This window comes from Ammodytes marinus, assembly GCF_949987685.1.
Source record: "Ammodytes marinus genome assembly, chromosome: 12".
NCBI lineage: Eukaryota > Metazoa > Chordata > Actinopteri > Uranoscopiformes > Ammodytidae > Ammodytes > Ammodytes marinus.
Window position 1 is genome coordinate 4,978,982 of NC_137216.1, and position 24,581 is coordinate 5,003,562.

The 24,581-nt window shown below is 41.3% G+C and overlaps 1 protein-coding gene across 1 annotated transcript in view; it reads right to left on the reverse strand.

Moving 5' to 3' along the window:
- Nucleotides 1–24,581, reverse strand: part of ptpn4a (protein tyrosine phosphatase non-receptor type 4a) — an 88,689-nt gene that overhangs the window by 9,681 nt on the left and 54,427 nt on the right. Inside the window, exons 11-23 of the mRNA XM_080038221.1 lie at nt 22,848–22,911; nt 20,688–20,860; nt 20,042–20,110; nt 19,785–19,922; nt 18,841–19,002; nt 8,449–8,608; nt 5,574–5,657; nt 5,312–5,368; nt 4,939–5,095; nt 3,410–3,576; nt 2,550–2,640; nt 2,341–2,402; nt 583–729 (exon numbers count right to left, since the gene is read on the reverse strand). Coding sequence (XP_079894347.1) covers nt 583–729; nt 2,341–2,402; nt 2,550–2,640; nt 3,410–3,576; nt 4,939–5,095; nt 5,312–5,368; nt 5,574–5,657; nt 8,449–8,608; nt 18,841–19,002; nt 19,785–19,922; nt 20,042–20,110; nt 20,688–20,860; nt 22,848–22,911 — 1,531 coding nt within the window. The remainder of the gene's footprint in view (nt 1–582; nt 730–2,340; nt 2,403–2,549; nt 2,641–3,409; nt 3,577–4,938; nt 5,096–5,311; nt 5,369–5,573; nt 5,658–8,448; nt 8,609–18,840; nt 19,003–19,784; nt 19,923–20,041; nt 20,111–20,687; nt 20,861–22,847; nt 22,912–24,581) is intronic.

Here is a 24,581-nt window from a genome sequence, read left to right on the forward strand (position 1 = left end):
CTGGAATAGATCCTCTTAACTCTTCATTTAGCCACCTGTTCCTTCCTATTGTGTTTCATTCTCAAAAATGTAAAGCATATGCAAAACGCTCAGTCCATCTGCAGTCAAGAAAATCTGCGGTTTGTGTTATGATTCTTACAATGTCCTGTCAATGGCCTGTCCTTTGACACATAAACACTATTGGCAAACTATGCGCGTTTCTCACAGCTGCGTTGATGATTATGCAATCTTAGTTCTATTGTTTTCACAGTAACACGGCTTTTACTAGCTTAAGGCAACGCATGAACAGACACAAGTTACAGGAAACTCATTTTTGCAGTGTGTTTCAAATAATGAAACCTTCTAAAAGTGAAATGATATCACATAGACATGCGTTTCAGGATAGACAGCAATTTTGTTGTCAGTATAAGAACAAGGAATGTTCTATGGATGAAAACCTGGGTTTTATCAGGCGAGCTACATTCAACGCAATGCAGCCCTTTGTTTATGTTTGCTTGTAATACTTTGTCAGCGATACCACATATATTGTTTGAACATGCTTCAGTTTACAGTCGTCGTCTTTATTGATTTTTTTCAACATACCCGTCCCCTCTCGACCTGCGTCGTCAGCATGACCACCATGGATGAGCCCTGCTCCCATGTCATTTGCCAGAAATCAGGGCAGGTGTTGGGCAGTGGTCCCTGGCATGCTATGTAGCGGTTTATCAGACTGGAGGCTGGAATCTCCATCTACAGACAGACAGACAGACAGACAGACAGACAGACAGACAGACAGACAGACAGACAGAGATATTAGGTTGCAATGATCTCATTTTACAGCTCTTACCCATTGTTTTCAATTGAATGGATTTGCTTTATGTGTGTTTTTCAGAAGTGCAGAGTAGAGCTAAATATTTACAGTTCTCAGACAAAAGGTCTAAACACTTCAGCCGTGCTGCTCAATACTTAAACATGCTTTCCAGTTAACAGCGGTGGGTCTCCTTTCTGAATAAGCCCATGAGTCACTCACAAGGTCGGGTGAAGTAATATCATTCTAACATTCAACTCTAAATTGAATAACACAAAAAGCCGACAACCTTATATTGACAGAAGTATAATTATTGCACATATTTTAACGACGACTTAAGAGCACTGCTGTGAATATCTCATTAATTTATGACTTCTCCTTGACATTAATAAACCCAGATTGTCGAGGAGACATTCTTTTGATCACCTCTGAAAACTACTACCCTCAGAGCAAAAATAATCACAGGTTACAGTATGAATACCAAAACACTTCACACACAGAGAACGCAGAAGTTAAACGTGAGGAAAACTTCACGTCTTGCCATTGTTAACTATGCCTGGGCACCATCAGACTGTCAATAAGCAGCAGGGATAATATACCATGTAAATGATGACAAAATGCATTGGTGGATTTTAAGGGTTGACTATCAGTGATTCTTGAGAAGCGGGACAAAAGACCGTCTTGCAATAGTCACTGCAGTTATGTTTAAAAATAAAAATATTTGGGGGGCGCCCATAGCTCAGTTGATAGCTTTTAAAGCTATTAAAAATGAACTTTAATGAACAAAATAAGCTTTTCTCATCAAAAGCAACACGTATAACAATAATCTCTCATATAAATAAAAACTGTCTTTCTACAACACATTTATGTTTTATAAGGTTTCTAAGTGGTGTCCCCATTTTTTGTCAACACCATCAGATAATGCATTAAAATGTAATAAAATCAGGCAAAGTAAGGGGCAGCTGTTACTATGAACACACATTTAAATTTGTCATTTAATTTGCCTAAACCTAGGGTTTCTATTTTTTCAACATTGCACCCTGTTTTGTCCCACTTCTCAAGAATCACTGCTATACAAGTGAGACACAGGGCGGATGTCCTGGACCCTAACAATGATCATACATAAAGTCAGAGAAATAAAAATCCTACAACTACAAAACTATTTTTAGTCCTTAAAATCAGGAGTATTTTTAAATACTGACTACTTAAACCATATTCAGTACGGCATTTACAGGGTATAAAAAAAAAGAAAAGGAAACTGAATTCCAAACTAGCATTACTTAAACAGCCTGTTACGTTATAGGTTTCAAAAAAGGGCTAAAATGAATAAGAGAAAATTACGGTCTAAACGTCCATATGCTTTGCTATTAACTTAAACTGTTCATTCCCTTGTAAAGCCAATGGTGGTTAATGTGTTCACCAGTACGGCCGCCATATTGTTTCGACATGTGTTTGGATAGTTAGCATAACAGACCACCCACCGCGCCTCAAACAAGTCAAAAACACACAGGGAAGATGAAAGGGGGAAAATAGGAGGAGAGAAACAAACTCACATTGATGTAGTTTGCATTGATGTAGTCCTCTGTGCTTTTCAGGATAACCCGCGTGGCATCGTCTGTAAAGGGAGAGAAAGAGAGGCCAGAAGATGGGGTTAAGATTACACATCAAGAAAGAGAGATGGTGTAACGGAAAGAACAAAAAGGTTTATGTCGGTACACGTTTACAACACACGAGCCAAAAGAAACAGTGTGCAGTCACGTACAAGGGGAGATGTCTCTGTAGCGGTTTTTGGAAACGTTCTGAGGTAATTTGGCACACAACATGGTCATCCCCGGCCTCTTCCTGTACAGTTGCTGGAAAATAAGAAACACAAGAGTGTATTAAAGTTGTGATAGCATGAAGAATATGTGTCCTACAAACTATGAACTCAAGTTTACAAAACACACTCAAAACCACTGTTTGCATTAGTATGTGTGTGTGTGTGTGTGTGTGTGTGTGTGTGTGTGTGTGTGTGTGTCCAATCCAACATTCTTCTTCACTTAAAGCCCAATACAGAGCTTAAACAGGAAGCTGCAAAGTGATTATGTTAAAAGGACAAACATGTCGGAATGTGAAGAAGGAAGGAAATGTGTGACAAGTGCTCAACAAGATTAAACCAACAAATCAAATCAAAAATACCTCATTCACCTACAACGTGAACAGTGTGTGTGCATCTCTATGTGAGCTTTAAATGCCAGGGCTCTAGACTAAATTTTTTAACTAGTAGCACTTGTGCTACCTACTTGTCGCACCCTCACATGATGAGTTTTTACTGGTGCACCAGCGACAGAAATAATAATAATAATGGATTGGATTTATATAGCGCTTTTCAAGGCACTCAAAGACGCTTGAGGTTTTCATTTAACATGCAGCTGTCTCACCCGCTCTGGAGAGGCTCGCGTCTCATCTGCTCACGGGAGCAAACAATATGTGTGTTCCTCAGTTGCCGGTGTGGTGCTGACGCGCGGCAAATTAACATGTTCATGCACTCGCACCAGTGCAAATAGGTAAACTACACTTGCAAAAAAATAAATAAAATGGTCGAATATGCATTCACAGTTTCTATGTCTCTTGCCCCCTTACATCAAACTGTGCCAGTATGAATCCACTGTTCAGGCCTTCCTTCAGTGTGACCATGGAGTCCCTCAGAGCATGCTGGTCTAGCTGGGCAGGGTCCTGGGGAGACTTCTCAGGGATGTACTGGAAGTCAGGCTCAGAGTCCACCTTCTCCTCCACCACGTCATAGATGGCTGAAAGGGACAGAGAGGAAATATGTCATGGTTTATGTACACACAAACGTACACAGACACACACACACACACACACACACAGACACACACAGACACACACACAGCTGTTTAAGTAGGCTCGGGCCCGGGGGACTTGATTTATCTTATAATGAAGAAAAAACCATCCAGGATTAAGAAATGCTCAACATCACAACCAATGCTCTCCACTATAGGAATATATGTGTGGAAGAAATCATGTGGAGAAATGTCATAAAAACAAAGCAAAATCAAGTTATGTGAATTGACATGATCTTCTGTGATGTAAGAGAGGATAGAATGCAGAGAATAAATCCCTCTTTGACCCAGTTAGGATACCAAGAATTTCCATGTTTCGTCATATTTTAAAAAGATCCCCTCCCACCTCACCAATGCTGATATAAGGAATATGCTATGCAAGCTTTCTACATGGGGAATACATTTAGCTGAGATGAACAGAAAGCAAATCTATACTGTACATCCTCCTACTTTAAAGTGACAAATTGAGACTGAGCAGTGCAGTGCAGAAAAGACCAGAGGAAGAATCAAAAGCAGCGGCCAGGTGTGAAGCTGGTAATATTCCATAGTGGGCTGCACAGGCTGTCCATGTGTTACACTTTACTTCGTTATCACTCAATTGGAAATTTGCACATCACTATATCAGACACACATGAAGTAGTTGTTACATAGAGATTAGATGGACCTACGTATGTACACCGTGTAACTGCCAGATGTAATGTAGCTGCCTGAACCAAATGAAAAACATAGAGTATAATGTGAAATATGACAAAGTTTAATACTATAAGGTCAAATGATAAGAGAGCAAACTATCTGTGAGGAACACACAGGGACATTTGGGTCATTCTCTTGGAGGATCTCAACACAAAGCGAGGGTGTGCGCGGCTCATCTGTAGTAATGGGCCTTAGAGATGTTTCTATAGCAACCGATTTACATTCCTGAGCCAAACCTGAGTTTGTACATCCCTAGCTTGAGAGCAGCTAGTCGTTACTTGTTTGGAAATGAGGAAGAACTTTACACACAAACCTGGAGAGTTACTGAAACAAAGCACGCTTGTGTTGCTTGTGTTTTTTGTTTTGATTTTTATATATTTTTTGTAATTTTTCATGCTTTATTGATAGTTTTGAAGAGACAGAGGTGAAATGGTGCAGAGAGGGGAGTGACATGGGGGTGGGGGGGCAGACGCCCTACTAACTGAGCTAAGGGCGCCCCGGGTTGCTTGTGTTTTGTTCTGCAGTTTTCCTCACAGGCTGAAGTACACAGGAGGTGGACTAAATAACGGGAATATATATATTCAATCCAATATCCAACCAATGGCAAGAACTCACCATTTGGTCTGACCAATAGGATGAGCTCCCCGGAGTGGCTCTCACAGCTGGCCTTGATGAACATGACCACCTGATCGTGGGTGTGGTCAGAGATGTCCCGCCCGTTAATTAAGACCACCTGGTCGCCCTCGTTAAGGCGAGGCACACACAGGTCAGCCTGAGGGAGGGACAGGGAACACACCAACGGACAATGGTCACTATGAGACTTTAGCAACAGCTTTAGATTAAGAAAATGTTGTCACATGCTGAAAATGCTAAAATATTGGACATTTTTGGAAGCTGTATTTGGTATATCCATAACCTCAGCACAGGTGAAAGTAAATATAGTGGTTGTCCATTATCTATTAACTATTCAGAATGGATGTTGACTTACAGATGTTCCCGGAGCTACTCGAGACACAATGATGGGCATCTTCTGGTCGGCTCCACCCTGGAGACACACAGACACACGTGTAGGCCAGATCAGTTAACAGCGCTGAGCCTGGCACACAATTCCTTTCTTTTAAGGGAAGAGATAACATTTTATGCAAGGATAATGGAACTTGTGGTTAATGCATAGCGACAACGTGTGTCAGGGCTTTTGACCATTAAACAGACTCTTTCCTACTGTGACCCAGACCAATGGCGGCTCTCACCTTGACATTGAAGCCAAAGCGTCCGTGTTCGTCAGGTCTCATCTTGATCAGGACCAGGTTATCATGAGGAACCACTCCATTCAGCTGCAAGAGCAAAGGGGGTCATGAAATGCATCAAATGAATACACTGCTTTTGCTTTCTACATACAGGCTATGAGCAGGGGCGTCAGCTCACCCAATACCATACAGGGGCACAATAGGGCACCAAAAGAAATGCTCGCGCGCGAAGCGCGCGAGCTAAAAAAATTTTGGGCAATTATTTATTTAAAAAAAGCATGGGCACAGATAATTAATGCAAGCACGCGAGCAAATATTTTATAGCACTTATTTATTATCATAAAGCGTATCTTCATTAAATATCTGTCAGCAAACATGAACTTGAAAACTGAAAACTTGAAATGTGCAACTGTAAAAGGAAAAACAAAAAAACACCTCTACATACATACATGTCTGTGTTGATCATTTCTATTTCAGACCATCCTATGATGGTGTGATGGTGATGATCCTATGAGGTGTGTATATCATGGCCAGAAAGATAGGGGAGCTGTTCATTTTTTTAACAGTAAACGGTAGCGCCTCTGCTTCATTTTTGCGAAGCTGTCGATCAATTGTGACTGGCTTAATTTGGAGAGTTCTCCTCGCTCAACCGACATGATGGCAAGATGATGAAGCCTATCTTGCCCCATTGTGCTCCTCAACCAAGTGTGAAGGCGTCTCAGTACGCTGAATGTCCTTTCACAACTGCAGCTGTTAGACATTCTATGCTTCCAGAGGATAAAAATGTAACGCTTACGGCCCCCACACACATCCTACCTCTACTGCGCGTCTACCTCGCGTCTGCGTCTGACTTTTTGTCACAGAAATCAACGTAGAGCGAGCACACATCCAACCTCAGACGCACTGCGCACTGCAGGCGCGTCGGAGGCACGTCTGCAGCGACGCTCCCCTTCACCTCAGGAGGCTCGCCTATTTATTTTCTGAGAGCAGCGCGTCTCTCTCGCGTCTCTGTGCTTTAACTGATAGAGAAATACTCTGCTGACAGTCATACCAGCAGCATTCACTTACACGTTTACCCGGTGTGTTTATTTCAAAATAAAACATCCCTCAGTCGTATACGCGAATAATCCCTTTATTTCACGATTTAATTGTGCAATCAAAATCTGAGGGATTTAAAACCTAATTTTCAATTAGTTCTGGCATTTCATTTTTGGATAAATGACACATATAGAGATCCAATATAGTGAAGAAATAAAAAAGATCATGATGAGCGCAACAGTTTTCCGTTGCTCTATCTGTGTCTACGGCCTTCTTCTTCCCCGACCACACCCCCCTCTCTCTCTCCCGTATAAATCAGTAAAGTGATTTTTGAAATACTCTGCTGAGAGTCATATTGACTTCATACTGGCAGCTTTCGCTGTAGTTTCACCATTTCCTGGTGTGTCCCCTTCAAAATAAAACTTCCAACAAGCGAAAATATGGCAAAAAAATGTTTTTAAATGGCAATGGGGCGAACGGATTACTGTCCAGACTCAATATAAATCATATGCATCATAGATGACATGAAATAACTTCATTTTTAATGGGAATTATCTATGAAAACTCTATGTAGAAAGATAGGGCTTTTAGAAGCAGCGCAGCAGCAGCAGCTGCTGAGACGTTGCATGTGTGTCCCAGAAAAGTCCGAGAGAGGCAGCAGTAAGGTAACGCGACGCGCTCCAGAGGTAGACGCAGGATGTGTGTGGAGGCCGTTACTGTTTACTTCACTTCACGCCGGCCGGAGTGAATGGTCGCTGACGCTGTGCTGGACAGGTTCAAAAAGTCGATATCAAGGAGAATGATTCTCTCCTCAGTGTGTGCATTCGTCACGTACATTTCATTGCAGCGGCCGGCCAATGAGGGGGGCACCATGCATATAGGCCTATTTTAAGAAAAAAAATGCAAGCATGCATTCTGTAGATTGCCAGATGAGTCAGACTTAAATAAAAAAAAATTAAAGGTATAAATAAATTAATTAATTAAAAAATCAGTGCCCCAGGTATACCCAGGCACCGCAGATCCACAACGGGGCACGTGCCCCGGTGAAAAGGGTCTGCCGACGCCGATGGCTATGAGCTACACACGTGGGATTTAGAGCTTCAAAGCATCAACGAGTGGCCACTAGGGGTCAGAGAAAACATCAAAACAAGCCAACCTAAAAAGAAACAAAGGGAGGAAATAAAATCCCCTACTTCAAATGCAGCAGACACAGAGCAACAAAAGCATTCGTTTGTAATCGAACAAATCAAAGGCCAATATTGACTCTCCTTTTAGCCATGTTGTTCAAATATGTTCACCAGCCCATTGCTAACATTGTCTGTTGTATGTTTGATGCTCGCCAGGTAAATGATAAGTGGGAGTTGGTCTTTTTGCTGGAAATGGGTTGCCTATAAGACTAGATGACAGCTGCAGAGACTGAATATTGTTTGTCTTTTTATTTTTTAAAGGGAAAGGAGGCTTTTTCAAATGTTAACACAAGAAGGATTGATTACTGTGAAATTAGGATGAGGTTTTCCCTCCCGGCGCTACGACACATTGCTAAGGTAAAACTCTAGTTCAACAAAATACAAGAACTTGTAATTGTGAGAAGTAGACATTGGAGGCACCATACGTTTACATATAATTTCATAAGGATGTCTGTTAATGAAAAATATAATTAATTAACAACATCCTTACACCCAAATTCACACAAGTACCAAACGACATATTTAGGGATATCTCCTGAGGACGTGTGTATAAATATGCACCTTTATTTATTTTTTATGCAACTTGGCAATTGGGATGGTACTAAGTGTTTGAGAACCTAACGGGGGTTGATGTGTGGTGTTGGCATACTGACCGTGGTCTTCTCAGCGTTGACGGGGACATCATACATCTCGTTGAGGTGGTTGTCCAGGAGGCTCTGCTGGGAGTGGGCAGCGATGATCTCGCTCAGGGTCTTCCTGCTCAACTGTTTGGGGGGCAGAGCTGGGGGCAGGCCGTCTAGCCCCTCTGGAGACCTGACAGAGGCAAACAGACAGAGAGAGAGGGAATGAATGGCGTGCACAGACATTTTGGGGGGCAGGTGCTCAGTGCAAAATAAGGGCACTTTGTGCAGCATAACAACAAGGCACAAGGCTACTTTTTCTGCAGGCAATTGGGACTCTCTGCGCCAAATAACACAATATTTATTTTGATGGATTTTAAGGTTAATTGTACATAGACACAACCCCTGGTCTAATGACTTCTAATGACCAGACACCCTTAACAGTTTTTTCTCAAAGGAATTTGGGAAATTGGGGTGGGGACCCTGGACCTTTTTAATGGGGTCCAGGGGAGCACCCTAGAAGAAAAATTTGAACCTTTAAAGTATGATTCATCAATCTGGTGCACTTAGAGAAGAAAACTGAGGCTACATCAATTGTGACCTATGTGAGCATTTAGTTCTATTCTCTGGAATAATTTGGAGACACAGAATTACCAAAAAGCAGAAACAAAAATCCTTCTCTCTTTGAAGCCTTAGGTTTTATTTCTCATTTTAACTCAATATAGGCCTGATCTCCGTAGCCCTGAACAATGTTATTACAATTATTTTTTTTTAAATCCTGACGCATAATAGGCCCTTGATCTTAAACTAGATTTATAATATTTATGAACAGATATTTTTTTATCAGAATTTTGTAAAAGCTGTTTAAGACACCCAACTTTTACATCCAACACAGATGTTTACTATGTTAGAGCAGTTTCCAGAGGCTTTGAACCTGCTGATGGAACAAGGGTAAACAGCCTGGCCTTTAAATATGGTGGTAAACCAAAGACACAAACAAACAGGCACAGCAAAAGACACACCAGTAATGGTCTGGCTGAAGATTGCCCTGTTTGTGAAAGAGGCGGGCTTTGCTTTGCTAGAAGAAGAAACAAATGGAGAATAACAGATAAAGGGGAGTGAGAGAGAGAAAGAGATTGCAAGAGGCTTAATAGCACTGTGTTAGTCACAATGCATTAACCTCAATAAAAGGCTGCCAGAGGTAGCCCCCCTCTCCTCCATCATCCAGACAATAAAGGCAGGCAGTGTGCGTATGATGAAACAACACGGCCAGTCAGGTAAGGCTCTCAGGGCCGCTCATTTTACTCTGTGTCACTGTGTGTGTGTGTGTGTGTGTGTGTGTGTGTGTGTGTGTGTGTGTGTGTGAGAGGTTGAGTGCAGGCACTCCTCAGGGGGACGAGCACCAGTCAAAGAGCATCGCCTTTGTTTTGGCTGCTGCTACGGGTTCCACTTGTGTGTCTTCAGTACACACACGGAACCCTAGCATTTATTATGGGTCAAAACGGGGTCAGGCAGTCAGAAGGAGGGCAGTGCACAGCGGGATTAAGTCAACTGCAGCGCACACACCCTCCCGCATTACAGTGTTTCCTCAGCCCCACACAGATGAGTGAAAATGATATGCAAGTGTCAACTATATACAAGCTACCACTCAGCCAAGGTTCTTGGATAAGAAGATAGAACCTTGTCCTTACAGAATGTGACCATGTTAGCCCTGCCTTAAGTTTCCAATTCTTCTAAATGTCTTGTTATCGCTGAAAGAAAATGTTGAACACTTGACCACAGACAGAAACAAACAAGTGTACATAGTGAAAGATAATCATTCACACAAGTACATGAGAAGACCAAAGCTGCTATAAAGCACAATGTCCGCTCAAAACCACCAAACGATAGTTAACCCATAAGAACCCAGACCCATTTCCCCTTAAAGGAAAAATATGGGGGATATAACACAGACCAAGTGGACCACAAAGAACACATTTCTGAAGTTTTTTTCAAATACTACCCCATAATGTCAAAGATCTGTGATGTGACAAATATGTCACATTGGGCATTTATGGTAAATGTATTCCTTATTTTAAAATGAATCAACATGACAGATTTTCTGCTTAGTAACACACATTTGCATTTGTATTTGCATTTCCACAACATATATCAATATTGTGACTTTAACAGTTCTGTTTAACAAATTATTTTGAAGATTTGGTTTACGTCACAAAATGCGCAAACTGAATAGAATCACATAACATTGCCTCATTGGATACTGTTGTCATGGTCTGTCTTTGTCTTGTCTTGTTTTGGTGTTCCCTGTGTTTCCTGTTTTATTTTGGTATGTCTGTCTTGTTCCTCCCCATGTCCTGTCAAGTTTCCCTCTTGTTTGATTGCTGCCCCCTCCCCTAATGTGTTGCACCTGTCCCTCGTTGTCTGCCCTGTCTTGTGTGTGTATATAACTCCCTGTGTGTCTTTGTTCCCTGTCTGAGTATTGTACCTGTTGGTGAGTCTGTCCCTGTGTTTCATGTGCCTAGCCTTTTTGCGCCTCTTGGAGTTTTTGGAAGGAATAAATAGTCTTCTAGTGAAACTGTCAGCATCTGAGTCCTCCTTGCCTGCCTGTCTGCCACTCACCGTAACAGAATACTCAGACCAAGTATGGACCCAGCAGACAAATCTTTTGAGGTCGAGCTTGAGGAGGTAACATTTACCATTTCTTGCCTCAAGAAAGCCCGGGAGAAGGGCCCCACACTCGACCACCGAGAGGCAGCCTTGACGCTGGCACGCCAAGCTGTGGAGCTACAGCCTTGGCTTGGGGAGTCCCTGCCAGAGTGGGCAAAGAGCTTTTTATACCCTCCTGAGTTTGTCTCCCAGCTGCCAGCACAAGCCCAAGCCTTTGCCCCCGGTCCCCAGCTACAAGCCTCTGCCCCCGGTCCCCAGCTACAAGCCTCTGCCCCCGGTCCCCAGCTACAAGCCTCTGCCCCCGGTCCCCAGCTACAAGCCTCTGCCCCCGGTCCCCGGCTTCAAGCCTCTGCCCCCGGTCCCCGGCTTCAAGCCTCTGCCCCCGGTCCCCGGCTACAAGCCTCTGCCCCCGGTCCCCGGCTACAAGCCTCTGCCCCCGGTCCCCGGCTACAAGCCTCTGCCCCCGGTCCCCGGCTACAAGCCTCTGCCCCCGGTCCCCAGCTACAAGCCTCTGCCCCCGGTCCCCAGCTACAAGCCTCTGCCCCCGGCAAGTTTGGATTGCCTTCCATTACCACAATGCTCTCCAGCTTCCGAGTCGACCTCTGCCTCCAGCAGCAAGCTCCAGTCCCTGGCCTCCAGCAACCAGCATGCTAGCTACCAGCTCCTGAAGGCGCTCAAGCAACCACACGAACACTGTCCAGTTCCTGAGCCCACTACATACTTTCTTGAGGGGACCCGCCCTCTAGGCCTGCCAGGGGAGGCCTGCTTTTCTCCAAGAAAATAGTTTTTTTCCTTCAACCGTTGTTTGGTTGTGGCACTTCATCTATCTGCATCACTTGATTCACTAGAGTCTGAATCGCCACACCACTCCCTCTCCATTTCTTTTTTGTTGGGAGTGTAATCTGAGTCTTCATCCGAGCTATCGTCGTCGCAGCCTTCAAATTCACTTTCATCTCCCATGATGATCTCAAGTGCATTCTCAACAGTGTAGTGCTTATTCTCAGTCATACATAAGAAAAAATAAAACCATTAGCCTACTACATTCAAATGGGACCAGCATAGGACAGTGAATTGTGTTTGTTTTATTTACAGATATGCAAAAATAGTTTTGTAATATATTTGATCAATAACATAATAATTTATAATTATTTTTTTATTATATATGTTCAAATGTAATTTGAATTGCACAAAAGAACATCTATTAATTAAAAATAATTGAAACAGCGTAGCTAATTGAGCGGCTTATTACCATTCTTGTTATTGTGACAAATATGTCACATCAGAATTTCCAAGAATATTTTAAGGCTAAAACCCGATGTGACGTATACGTCACAGCGATATTTTCCTAACTTGTTCTACATTAATTTGTTCATGAAATATGGTCAGACTAAGTTAAATGTAATAAAGGACACCTTATTAACGCATTATAATTGTTAAATGGGTTTAAACTCACCTTTAGTAACAAAAAAAATTTTTTTTAAAATGAGCTGTGTCCTTCACTTGTGTGCACATGTCACAATGCAATTTGTGGGAAGTCACTTCCTGACATAGTCACATGACTGTCACATTACCACCACACCAGGACGTTGAGTATATGTCACTTAGGGACTTGATGAGTAAAAGTCAACAAAAAAGCTGTATAAGGAAGATTGTAAGACATTCAAAGTGTGTGTTACGTGGGTGTCACCATGGGTCCTTATACTTTTGGCATGCATTTTTGATTTATAAATCATTTTCTGACGCGATCCTTTGCTCTGCATCAGTCTGAAAAATAGAACTGATTGTAGAAATGTTGGGTTCATTTATATTTGTACGTTATTGTCAGGGAAATAACTCCAGAAAACTCCAGAATCCAGGATGGTGCTTGGGTGAGTACAAACATGTTTTTATATAGGGTAGAATATAATGGCTAGCATATATATAGAAACATGTTTGTACTCACCGAAGCACCATCGTTACTTGCGTTGCCGTTTGACATGGCTAAAACCTGATTTGCCTTCCTGCATCAGTCAGGGATATCCAAGGCAACGAGCTAATATTCCCACTTGCTCTCTTTGTTGAACGCGATCTAGCATCTATGATCGATTGCTCTTCCTTGGGTCCCCAAAGTTTTACTCTGAATTTCATACATGGGATTTTGCAGTTGAATTTGGCACGTTGAATTTTTTAACGTTGAATATTTGATTTTGAATTTGAGAACATTGTAAAATAAAGGTGAAAATTAGTTGTTTAAAATTCAGAGGCAAAACATTCAGATACATTATTTCAATGCATAAATATTCAGTGCTTAAAATTCAATGGCTTTTTATTTTCAAAATCCGATGACACTCATTTACCATGAGAGTTTACCTCTTCCATAAAAAGGTTTAAGTCATATCTGTTCAGACTACAACAGTTATTTGTATATGCATCGTTAAGATGCCTGATATTCTCACCGAAAGAAAAAATGGCAGAAGCCAATCGATTTGGTTTTTACTAAATTAAGATCCCATAGCTCCACAAAACCAAAGGGTTATCTGTATTTGGAAAAACACTCCCATACAGTCAGAGAGTAATTCTGTTACATCTCTCATGACGACAGGTGCTATTTGGATGATGATAAGGGTGAAGACCAGCCCAATTTTAGCAGTATATGTTGATTATGGAATAAAAGGTGCTACAAGGAACTTTTAAATATTTCTGAAACAGTCTAATTTTTCCTCTGATGATCATAAATTACATGTAACGGCAAATAAGACCATCAGTTCAAAGAATGCTATTTTTATATAGTTTTTCTTAATGCCTTTGTCATGGTTACGCTCACCCAGGAAGTAGTGAGCTGGGGTAGTAGGCCAGGCAAAGTAACCCATTTTTGGGCCAAAAAACAGACAAATTGTAAAAGAATTTTTTTCAGCTCAGATCATTTCTATGAGGTGTCCAGAACAACATACTAAAAGTCCTAAGAAATCCTAGTTGAGGAAATATGTTTAATTCTCATCAATCCGAGATGTGTGCCAATAAGGCGAAACACCAATAAATCCCAATAGGGCTATTTTTTTCCCTTAGTCCTATCAAAATGAAACTTTACACAATGAAAGTATCCATGAAAATAAAAAAAAATTGTATTACAAGTTTCTTTGAAAATGGATTTTAATATGCAAATGAGCTATACACTAATCGTACATGCCCAAAATAAACCCAAATAGGCTTAATTGTTTCCTTTACTCCTACCACAATAAAACTTTACATAGTAAAAGTATACTTGAAAAGTCACTTTTTTTGTATTACAAGTTTCTTTTTAAATGAATTTGAATATGCACATGAGCTCCACACTTATTGAATATCCAATCATCCTACTGCCAATGGGTGATGGCAATGCTGCTTTTAGACTGGCCTCAAACCTGAAAAACTGCCTGGCTTACCTGCCAGGGGTGCCTCTCATGAATTAGATTTGTCTCTTCAAATGCCACTGCACGCAATTTGATAGCACTACAACCAATCAGAGCAATGAACAATGTGCCGTATTAAGCCCCGTTCATTTAGCGAACAGCGGGATTAACTGTTAAATTTAACTTTTGCCGTGGTCGTCTGCAAAACAGAATATTCCTCTTACTTGCTAATGAAAGATTGAGTGCCGTCTTCCAAATTGTAAAGGGTTGAGGCCAAAGCCGTCTCAAACTCAAACAACATATCCGCAGCTATCTTTGATGTTTACTATCACGGCTTCGACGGCGCACTGTCGTCATCCGTTTACGTCCGCCCCAGAGCACCATACATAGGGCTCTGGCCCGCCCATATCAGATAGAACCAATTGAAATGTAGCTCAGGATTTCTTGACATATTTAATGAGCTTCAATGGAGAGTGCCCAGACCAACAGGCGCAGCACATTTAACTTGCCAGCGCCTAGTGGCAGGTCTGGATTTCCAGGCTAGTGCCATTCCCTTTCCTATGCCAAATAGACGAGACGTAGAATCACAGCCTGAAATGGCATGGAGAAAGAAGAGATTGTCACACACCTTGGGACCAAGTAACTCCTTTGTCTACTTTATGCACCATATCCGTCTTGTTTTTGTTGCTTTCTTTGGTTCTTGTGCCATAAACGGCTCGTGTGCATTCAGATCAGCATGATGCAACAAGAGTTCTGACAAGTCTGTGTCATCACCTACTGAGACTGTGTCTTTTGTTCTGGCAGAGGCAATAGCAGTTTGGACAATGAGCACATCTGCATCGTGCTTTGCATGGTTTGTGATATTCCATTTTTATCTTTGAAAATGTATTTTAATATGCAAATGAGCTATACTCTAATCAAATATAGGCTACCCAAAATATATTCGCATAGGCTTCATTTTTTCTTTTAAAGATCCAAGTGACTGCTGCAGATATTGCTGCAGTTGGTCGCATACACATTCAGTACTTTATGATTCCTCCTATACGTGAACCTATTGTGTATCAGCCACTGGCTCTGTTGCCAGCAGATAACAAAACATCACAGCTGGATGTTTTGTGGAAGACATCCCTACTCCTTCACTCTCAAAGGCCATCATGGTCTGGTATGATGCAGATCCTGCATCTTCTAGATGAACACCCTGGGAGAGCTTCAGTAACATTCCTTCCAATGATTGATCTTGATCCCAGTGATTAATCCTGCATATACTCAACATTGAGGTTTGTGGCAACTCAAGCTCTGCAGTATGATGTGACCCCTGTTCTGACGTTCGACCAACCCCTTCTGGAAAGCCTTGACCATTATAAGTTAACTTCTAATACAAATGTTTTACTTTTCATGTAGACTTTCATTGTGTAAAGTTTTAATGTGGTAGGAGTAAAGGTTCAAATTAAGCCTATGCGGATACAATTTGGGTAGCCTATATTTGATAAGTGTATAGCTCATTTGCATATTAAAATTCATTTTCAAAGAAACTTGTAAGACAAAAAATGGTGTTTCACAAACCATACAAAGCACGATGCAGATGTGCTCATTGTCCAAACTGCCATTGCCTCTGCCAGAACAAAAGACACAGTCTCAGTAGGTGATGACACAGACTTGCTAGTACTCTTGTTTCATCATGCTGATCTTAATGCACACAAGCTGTTTATGGCACAATAACCAAATAAATTAATTGATAGCTGTCCCCAGACAAATGTGCAACATCACATCTCTCTTCCTGAGATCCTCTGAGATTGTCTTTCCCTTTTGGCAAGTCTGATCTGTATGGGTTCACTTTGGTGGGCCTACACTGACCTGGTTTGATCTCTGTTTTATCTAGTGCCACCCAATTTCTTTATTACATTGGTCCATTTCATCACAAATTTGGCCCACCTGATTACCAATGCAGCTCAGGGTTCACAAACTTTTTCACATACAAAAGTTGGCAAATAATTTTTTTAAATCTGTTTTAACAATTGATTTCTGTAAAAGAAAAATGTTTAATTGATAAACAAAAATCTGTTATTTCATATAAAAAATACTGGTATTGATAAATAAAATTCATAAAGGCTCAAGGGGTTCACATACTTTCAAGCAGCACTGTATGGTGCATAAAGTAGACAAAGGAGTTACTTGGTCCCAAGGTGTGTGACAATCTCCTCTATCCATGCCATTTCAGTCTCGTCTATTTGGCATAGGAAAGGGAATGGCACTGAAAAAAGTAAAAAATTACACTAGCTAAGGGAGGGGTTAATCTAATTCATGAGAGGCACCTGTTATACCCCTGGCAGGTAAGCCAGGCAGTTTTTCAGGTTAGAGGCCAGTCTAAAAACAGCATCGCCATCACCCATTGGCAGTAGGATGATTGGATATTCAATAAGTGTGGAGCTCATGTGCATATTCAAATGCATTTAAAAAGCAACTTGTAATACAAAAAAAGTGACTTTTCTAGTATACTTTTACTATGTAAAGTTTTATTGTGGTAGGAGTAAAGGAAAAAATTAAGCCTATTTGGGTTTATTTTGGGCGTGTACGATTAGTGTATAGCTCATTTGCATATTACAATTAATTTTCAAAGAAACTTGCAATACAAAAAATGTTAATTATCATGGATACTTTCATTGTGTAAAGTTTCATTTTGATAGGACTAAAGGAAAAACATAGCCCTATTGGGATTTATTGGTGTCTCGCCTTATTGGCACACATCTCGGATTGATGAGGATTAAACATATTTCCTCAACTAGGATTTCTTAGGACTTTTAGTATGTTGTTCTGGACACCTCATAGAAATTATCTGAGCTGAAAAAAATTCTTTTACAATTTGTCTGTCGAAAAACGCTATTTTGCCTGGACTATAGTAACAACACTTCCGCCTTTGTCCAAAGGGGGTGCAAGAATGAACACAAACTAGCCGCGCCACGCCGCCCTGGCCGCGCCGCGCGAACCGCTCTATGCCCGCATCCAGCCGCACATTCACGCGGAGTGCAGTGTGTTCGCACCTTAACGATGTAAACTTAGTGGATATTGAAAACAGTAATGATGACCAACATGACCACCTCACCACATTAAGCCAATAGTATAATATGCATGGACAATGTGTGTGCTGTCTAAGGAAGAGAGAGAGCAGGTGATTATGTCATCTTTTGGCTGACTAACAGAGCGATGAGCAAACAGCTTGGCCTGTGTGTTTAGCTTTGTAGGCAGCGGAACTACCACTGTAATGCTACTTAAGCACTCCGATTTCCAACTGAGAAATGTTCCAGCCTTTCCATCTCTATTCACACACTCCCACTGTGTCAACAGCAGCAAAGGCATGCCCCTATCTACACCGCATCTCAATCAAACCACAAAGAATCAAGCATCTTCTGCTCATTTCTAGCTCAAATATAGTAATAGGGTCCAGCCAGACAATCACACGTAATAACCTGATATTTTTAGCAATTTATTTAGTGGATTCAAGGTTTTAATCATACAGCTTCGAGAATTCAAATGACTTATAATTTGTTTGCAGTTCAAAACAAGTTTTTGCCCTGCTTTTCCACCTTACATTCCACATGGTTTCTGATCAATTAAGCTAACAATATTGTGCAATGTGGTGAGGTAATGCAAGTACTGAAGTCCAACCAGAAGACCAATTCAAAATATCACTGTATTCTGTTTTCATTAGCAATGATGCATCAGATGCACTATAGTAGAAACATGTCACTTCTTTCCACCTTGTATCTGACAGAAGAGTTTTAAAACTCTCTCACACCTCACTTTAATCTTACTCAAATGCTTTCAGGCTTTGGAACAAGACTTGTGGAACTATACTAGTTTATGGAATTCACCAGATATTTTTATAGTGTGTGTGCACAATAAGAAAAGGCGTGCACAAACACACACACACACACACTAATTCCTACTTCTAGTTCAGCCCTTTTGTACAACCTCTCCGCCCTGCTACCCACTAAAAGACATTTTACAAGCTGTTTTTCAAAGGGTTCGTCTTTCCAATGGGGCCCGCTAAGTGACACAGGGAGAGGGTGTGAACTGTTGGGAGAAGCCACAGACACAGACAGACATTAAAAAAGCAGTCAACTCAGCAGCACAGTCAGACAGAGTGGCACTAACACTGATGAGTAAAAGTCTACTTCTAAATTAAAGGGCTGTTCTGTGATTTATTTATGAGGTAGTTCATTTACAGTAAAAATACAATTCCCTGGCACCAAGTCGTACGTTGATGTTTTTTCTGGCCAAAGAGAAACAGCTTTAGAGAAAGTGGGTCGGGATATGCATAAAAAACAACAATACAGTGAAAGAACAAGAAATACATGGGAGAATGACAACATACAGCAGTGCTGGTACTTACGGTGTGGAGTCTAAGCTGATGCTATTGGCCTGTGTGGACGAAGCCGACTTGTGATTGGAGGAGAAGACAGGCAGGCTGGGTGACGTGTGGATCACGTGATCCACCAGGTGGCCAACTGACGACGGGCGTAATCGCGTGCCCTCTTGTACGAACATTGAGTTCCTGACGAACACACAAGCGAACAGATTTAACATTAAACTAAATGGAATACAGCCTCAACTTATTTATTTGTGAGTGTGTCTGTTGATTTGGGTATCAAAAAGCTAGCGTCCAATGCATCCTCAGAAGCATAACTCTTAATAATTGATTCTTAAATCAGAATCCTTCTGACTTAAAACACAATTTTACCAATTGTATATTAAGTGTTGTCCCCTATATTGATGCCTTATGTTAACGTTTTATAAAAGCATTTTGAACAATATCCCATACATGGAAACTTCAGGAAGAGAGACTTGACATGTGCAATGTTTTCTTGATTGTTGAGAGAGACAATCACGTCAGAGGTCATGCTGCATAGATGTTGGTACAGCCCAGATGTGAGCAACTACCTTAAAGCCTGGTCTGCCAGCTGCAAAATATATCACTTTCGCAGCTGGCTATAAACTGGCTGCCCATTAAAAACAAGAAGTTATCGTTTCAAAACAGATTTCTTAATAACAGACAGCAGACTACAGTGACTTACCATGGCAATATTTGTATTTTTTCTAGAATCACACATTGTAATTTCATAAATCTTGAATGTTCGCCTTGCAACTATATTTGGCTTTACTCTTTAACTGAATAAAATGAGCACTTAATTGGTGTAATTCATCTTCTGTTCAGAGCTGTAATTTTTAGACATTAAATAATTTAACATAATTAAATTTTCCACTGCCACGAATGCCTAAAAAAGGGAAGCTAAAGTGAATGTCAACTTGGTGTGAACCCTGTAAATTGGGACTCACTGGTTGGGCGTCCCAGGCGGTGAGCGAGTGGGCAGGCTCTGGGTCTCCAGTCTCTCGTCTGATAGGCTGTTCCTGCTGACAGACTCCCAGTCACTCCCTCCGCCCAGCAGCTTCCTGGCCAACGGCTTGCTGGGAGATCTGCGCAGAACCGAGACACAAATTCAGTTGTGGCCAAAATAAAACATTAGGTATAATAAATTAAGTTCTCCTGCTGTTTATATACCCCATAGCTATACCAAGTCATTCATGTGGATTACCTGGCAAACACTCTGTCCTTGATGCCTTTCTCCTTGCCATACTGCACGGACTGCACCTCTGTCCGCCCGCTAGAGACAGAAACAACACAAAACAACAGTCGGTGGTGTGTCTTTCATCCATAATAGCAGCTGGCATCAGGCATCCATATCTTCTCTTTAAAAAACTGCCTTAAAATAAATATAGCAGTCAAAATCACACAGCATTTAGAGTCAGTCTGCCAGCCAGTAGGAAAAAAAAAAATAAAAAATTCAATTCCTATTACGTTTCACACTTTAAGTAACATGTTACCAGCAGAAATTCACAATTAAAAAGTATATCTTAACCGGATAGTCAGCCAATATCTTCAAAAAATATACACACAGGCAAAGACACACAGGCAGACGCATGCATGCACACAAGCCACAGAGCAAGGATGGCTCACGTTGCATTACTGGTACTCAATAATTCATCATAAGACCTCCACCTCTCAGTTCATCTCTCACTCACATTCCATAGAAAAAGGGAAATACAAAAAAAAGCTAGCAATAAAGTGAATAGTTTTCACAGATTCTTTGTTGTTAGTGACCATTCTCCTATGGGAGTCAGTGTGTATACGTGTGTGTCTCCTCTGTGGGAGTCAACGTACGTGTGTACTGGTTTTCTTACCAGTATCTGAACTTTGAGCCCAGGGTGAAGTAGTGAGCAAAGAAGTTCTTCTGTGGTGGGATGGGCCTCTCCAGTCTGAAGAAGGTGTGATGCTCCACACAGGCCTTCCACATGTTTTTACAGGCCCGATAGTTCACCATGTTGAAACCCAGCAGTGTCTCCCTGCTCTCAGTCTGTGTGCACAGAGGAGAAGACAGACAGCAGTGAGTGAGACACAGAATAACACTGTGGCAGTCAGTATGTGGGGTGACAATGTGTGACCAGTATTCAGCCAATTCAATAGTAATGCCAGTAAAATACATACAGAGAAGATAGTGTGCAAATAAGTAGAGATGCAAATCACATGTTATAAAGACAGTGTTTTAAACCAGTGGTTCACAATGTTTTATTTTTGTTTTTTTATGCTAACTATTGCAACACTTAATCCTTTACTTTTAGCTAATACATGTAAGTGTTCATCCATTACTTTTAGCTTACTCTTTGTTTAAACAGTTTATACATAACTTTTAGCTAACTCTTTATGACACAATTATTACTTTCAGCTAACTATCTAGACTTTGACTCTAATCCTTTATACACATGGTGCTCTGTTTTTTTAGCATTAAAATCCATTGAACTACTCTGAAATATTTCAACTTAACCTTTGGGGCACCCTGGTTGGGAATCACAGAAATCGTAAACTGCTTGGATGACATGTATCCCACTTACTGTATGTCCATAGAAGGTCTGTGTAACTGGCAAAAGAATGTTGTGTACAGAATAGAACCGCAGACAGTAGCAGGTCAAGAATGGAAATCTCAGCATTGAATTACACAAAATTAATTTATCAGTTAATTGAAATATTTGCTGAGTTCAATGCCATGGCAGCTGGGGAGGTTGAGATAACAAAAGAGATACAATGAAAATAAAATATAATGTATACGTTAAATCTAATCAATAACTAATTATTTTATATAGTACTTTAAGGGGGATGAATGGTGACTATGCAACTATTTGTGGTGGAAATAAATATCCAGTTGACGCTATACATTTTTATAGCATTGAGATGGCTAAAGAGATTCACATAAGGGATGCAGGACACAGTGGGGGATTAAAGCAGAGCCAACCAGGACGCAGACATAAGGGGGTTAATCTGACACTGGTGACACACACACATATGCAGACACAGCTCAGCGAAAACACCTACACTATACACACACATTTATCCAGGCGGTATGTAGGGGAGAACGGGGTAAGTAGGCACACTTTTTACTCTAGTGAGAATTGCTTATCACCTAAACATCTTTCAATAGTCATTCCTACATTACATTGAAGCTTAAGGTGTTGGCTTGATATTTGTACCACTCACCTTTTCTTTCTTATTGTAATAAAGAAGAAATTAAGTAGAACTAAATTTGAAAGTTTAATTGCATTGTGAAGTTGACAAATAGGCCTACATAACTTACTGTAGCCTTGGCAGCTGGTCTAGTTTGGGATGCACTGGGTTGTTTTGCCTTTGTTGCCCTTTTTTCTTTTGCATGCTAGCTGCCTTTTCCTGCTCTATTCTTTCCTTCTCTGGGGTGTCAGTGAGGATACAGCTTGACAATTTATTTCGTTATTGGGTTCCTTTTCTGGCTGCAGCCTTGAGATAACATGTGACAACCAACCCCCCAAAAAATGACCAACCCCAACTTGAATGTCTTGCTAGCATCAAGGCCAACAACCATCTGACAACTAATTAGCTTGCTAACAACAATCTAAACTATAGTTTACCCTTCATACTTTGTATAACACTTTGTGGTAACAAGTGTTTTGTTATAAACCTATTGTGTAAAAGCTTAGAAGAAAAATACTGAGGAGCTAAATATTTTCAATTTGACATGAAAAACACAAACAGTCGTCTCACCTCAAATTCAGCAGTCTAACTCCAAGGAAGACTATGTAGGTGACCTCTGATCCCAATTCTGGATATTTACATACCAAAATTTCACAGACAGCGCCTTCTGGTTCCGAGATATAACGATTGTGACAACCAACCCGTGTGACAAATTACCCCGTTCTCCCCTACAGACAAACACACACATTGGATGCACTCCATCTGTTCACAACGTATCCACCATTGTGGGAGGGGGGTGGCGAGATTGTGTGTGTGTAAGTGTGTGTGCGTGTGTGTGCACCTACCGGCTCTCTTCTGAGCTGGACAAAGAACTGCTTGCACTTGAAAGAGATTTTCACTATTTTCAACCTGGAGGCGGGAAAAGACAGAACAAAACAAAACAAAAAAAGTTAGTGACACCACAGTTAACACATCTTTTGCCTGGATTGAGACACCACGTTCAATATATATCAATATATATATATATATATATATATATATATATATACTATTGTAAGGTTAAAGGTTAAAGGTCAGTGATTGTACCTGAAAATATCAGTAGTAGGCAGGTCGCATACATAACAGTGTAACATTCTTGAACAAAATGATCAATGTATGGGTAGAAAATGTTATGTCTGTCGCTCTTTTTTCTTGAATGTAACTAGTAGCTAGCTGGCTATAGCGGACGATGACGTTCACATTCTTTATACAAAGTTCTAACTGTTGACTGTTTCTCCAACATGCAGAGACAGCCGTCCATGATCACAACACCGGAACTATTAAAAAAGCTGGAACCGGGCTATGTCTATACTTGGTATCTCTGGCAAACAATGACATTTAAGGAATCAATAAATGCAATTTAAATGCAGACTTCTCAATGAATTGCCTGTTCTTCAAGTAAGGGCGACCCATGCGTCACATCCCGGCTGTTAGTTCAACCTCCGACCTGTTTCTCCTTCCATAGCTGGGGGGGGTTTGGGTTACCAGAGTACCACTGCATTGGAATATCCTAGTGGCTCAACCACCGCAGCCCTTTCTCATCAAACTGTTTGTTATCTAGCCTTGCATCTTAAGTCAGAAACAGTATAACGTAATGTTGGTGCACAGGCCCGGCTGCAGTACTAGGTCTGTCCATGAGCAGTAGAGTAACATAATCCCCTTTCCTAGAGCCCTGTTGCTGCTCTGACTCATCGCTCCCTGCTAAAAAATATTTTACATGCTTACTCGCACACACTTGCTCGGTCAACACACACACACACACAAACACGCACACACACACACACACACGCACACACACACACACACACACGCGCTTAGGCAGAGTGAGTCATGCCCCATCTAAGTGTGGCTCATTTGTCAGGCTGCTGTGAGCAGAAATAGGAAAGAGGAAAACATCTAAATGTCTCTCTCACTCTGTCTATATCTTGACCCGTCCTTGCTGTATCTTATCATTCAATTGTAACACGAAAGAGAGAAGGGAAGAACAGGGTGACACCTTGAGAATTGACAGGGTTCAAGGCACATGTAGAAACTGTGAACCAGTGTTCTAGACAGAAGAAAATCAGTGAGCGTAGGGCAGAGTATGTTGACTATTATGCGTCCCTCTATTTCTCACACATGGCGAGGGGGGCAGCTGTTGGGGACACCACTATTGGTCTCTAAATTTAGCCCAACTGAATGGATATGCACACAAACACACACACACAAATACACACACACACACTGGCTTAAGCAGTTTTTCTTCCATTTAGTAGGACTTTGCACTGATTTACGTTCATACCATGGAGACTTATCCAAACCTCCTAACCACCCAAACCCAAAACCAGGTCTTGGTTTGGCTGTGTGTCCCCACGTGGGAGGCCAGTCCCCAGATTTATGAACTCGGTCACCATAATGTCAGTAATAGAACACCCTTCAATCTACGTGAGCACGCAGTCAAACTAATTATACTCATGTTCACGTAATGCACACACATACACACCAGCTGCTACGGGCATTTGTTCAGGGTGTGTGTGCTTGTGTGTATGTGTGTGTTAAGC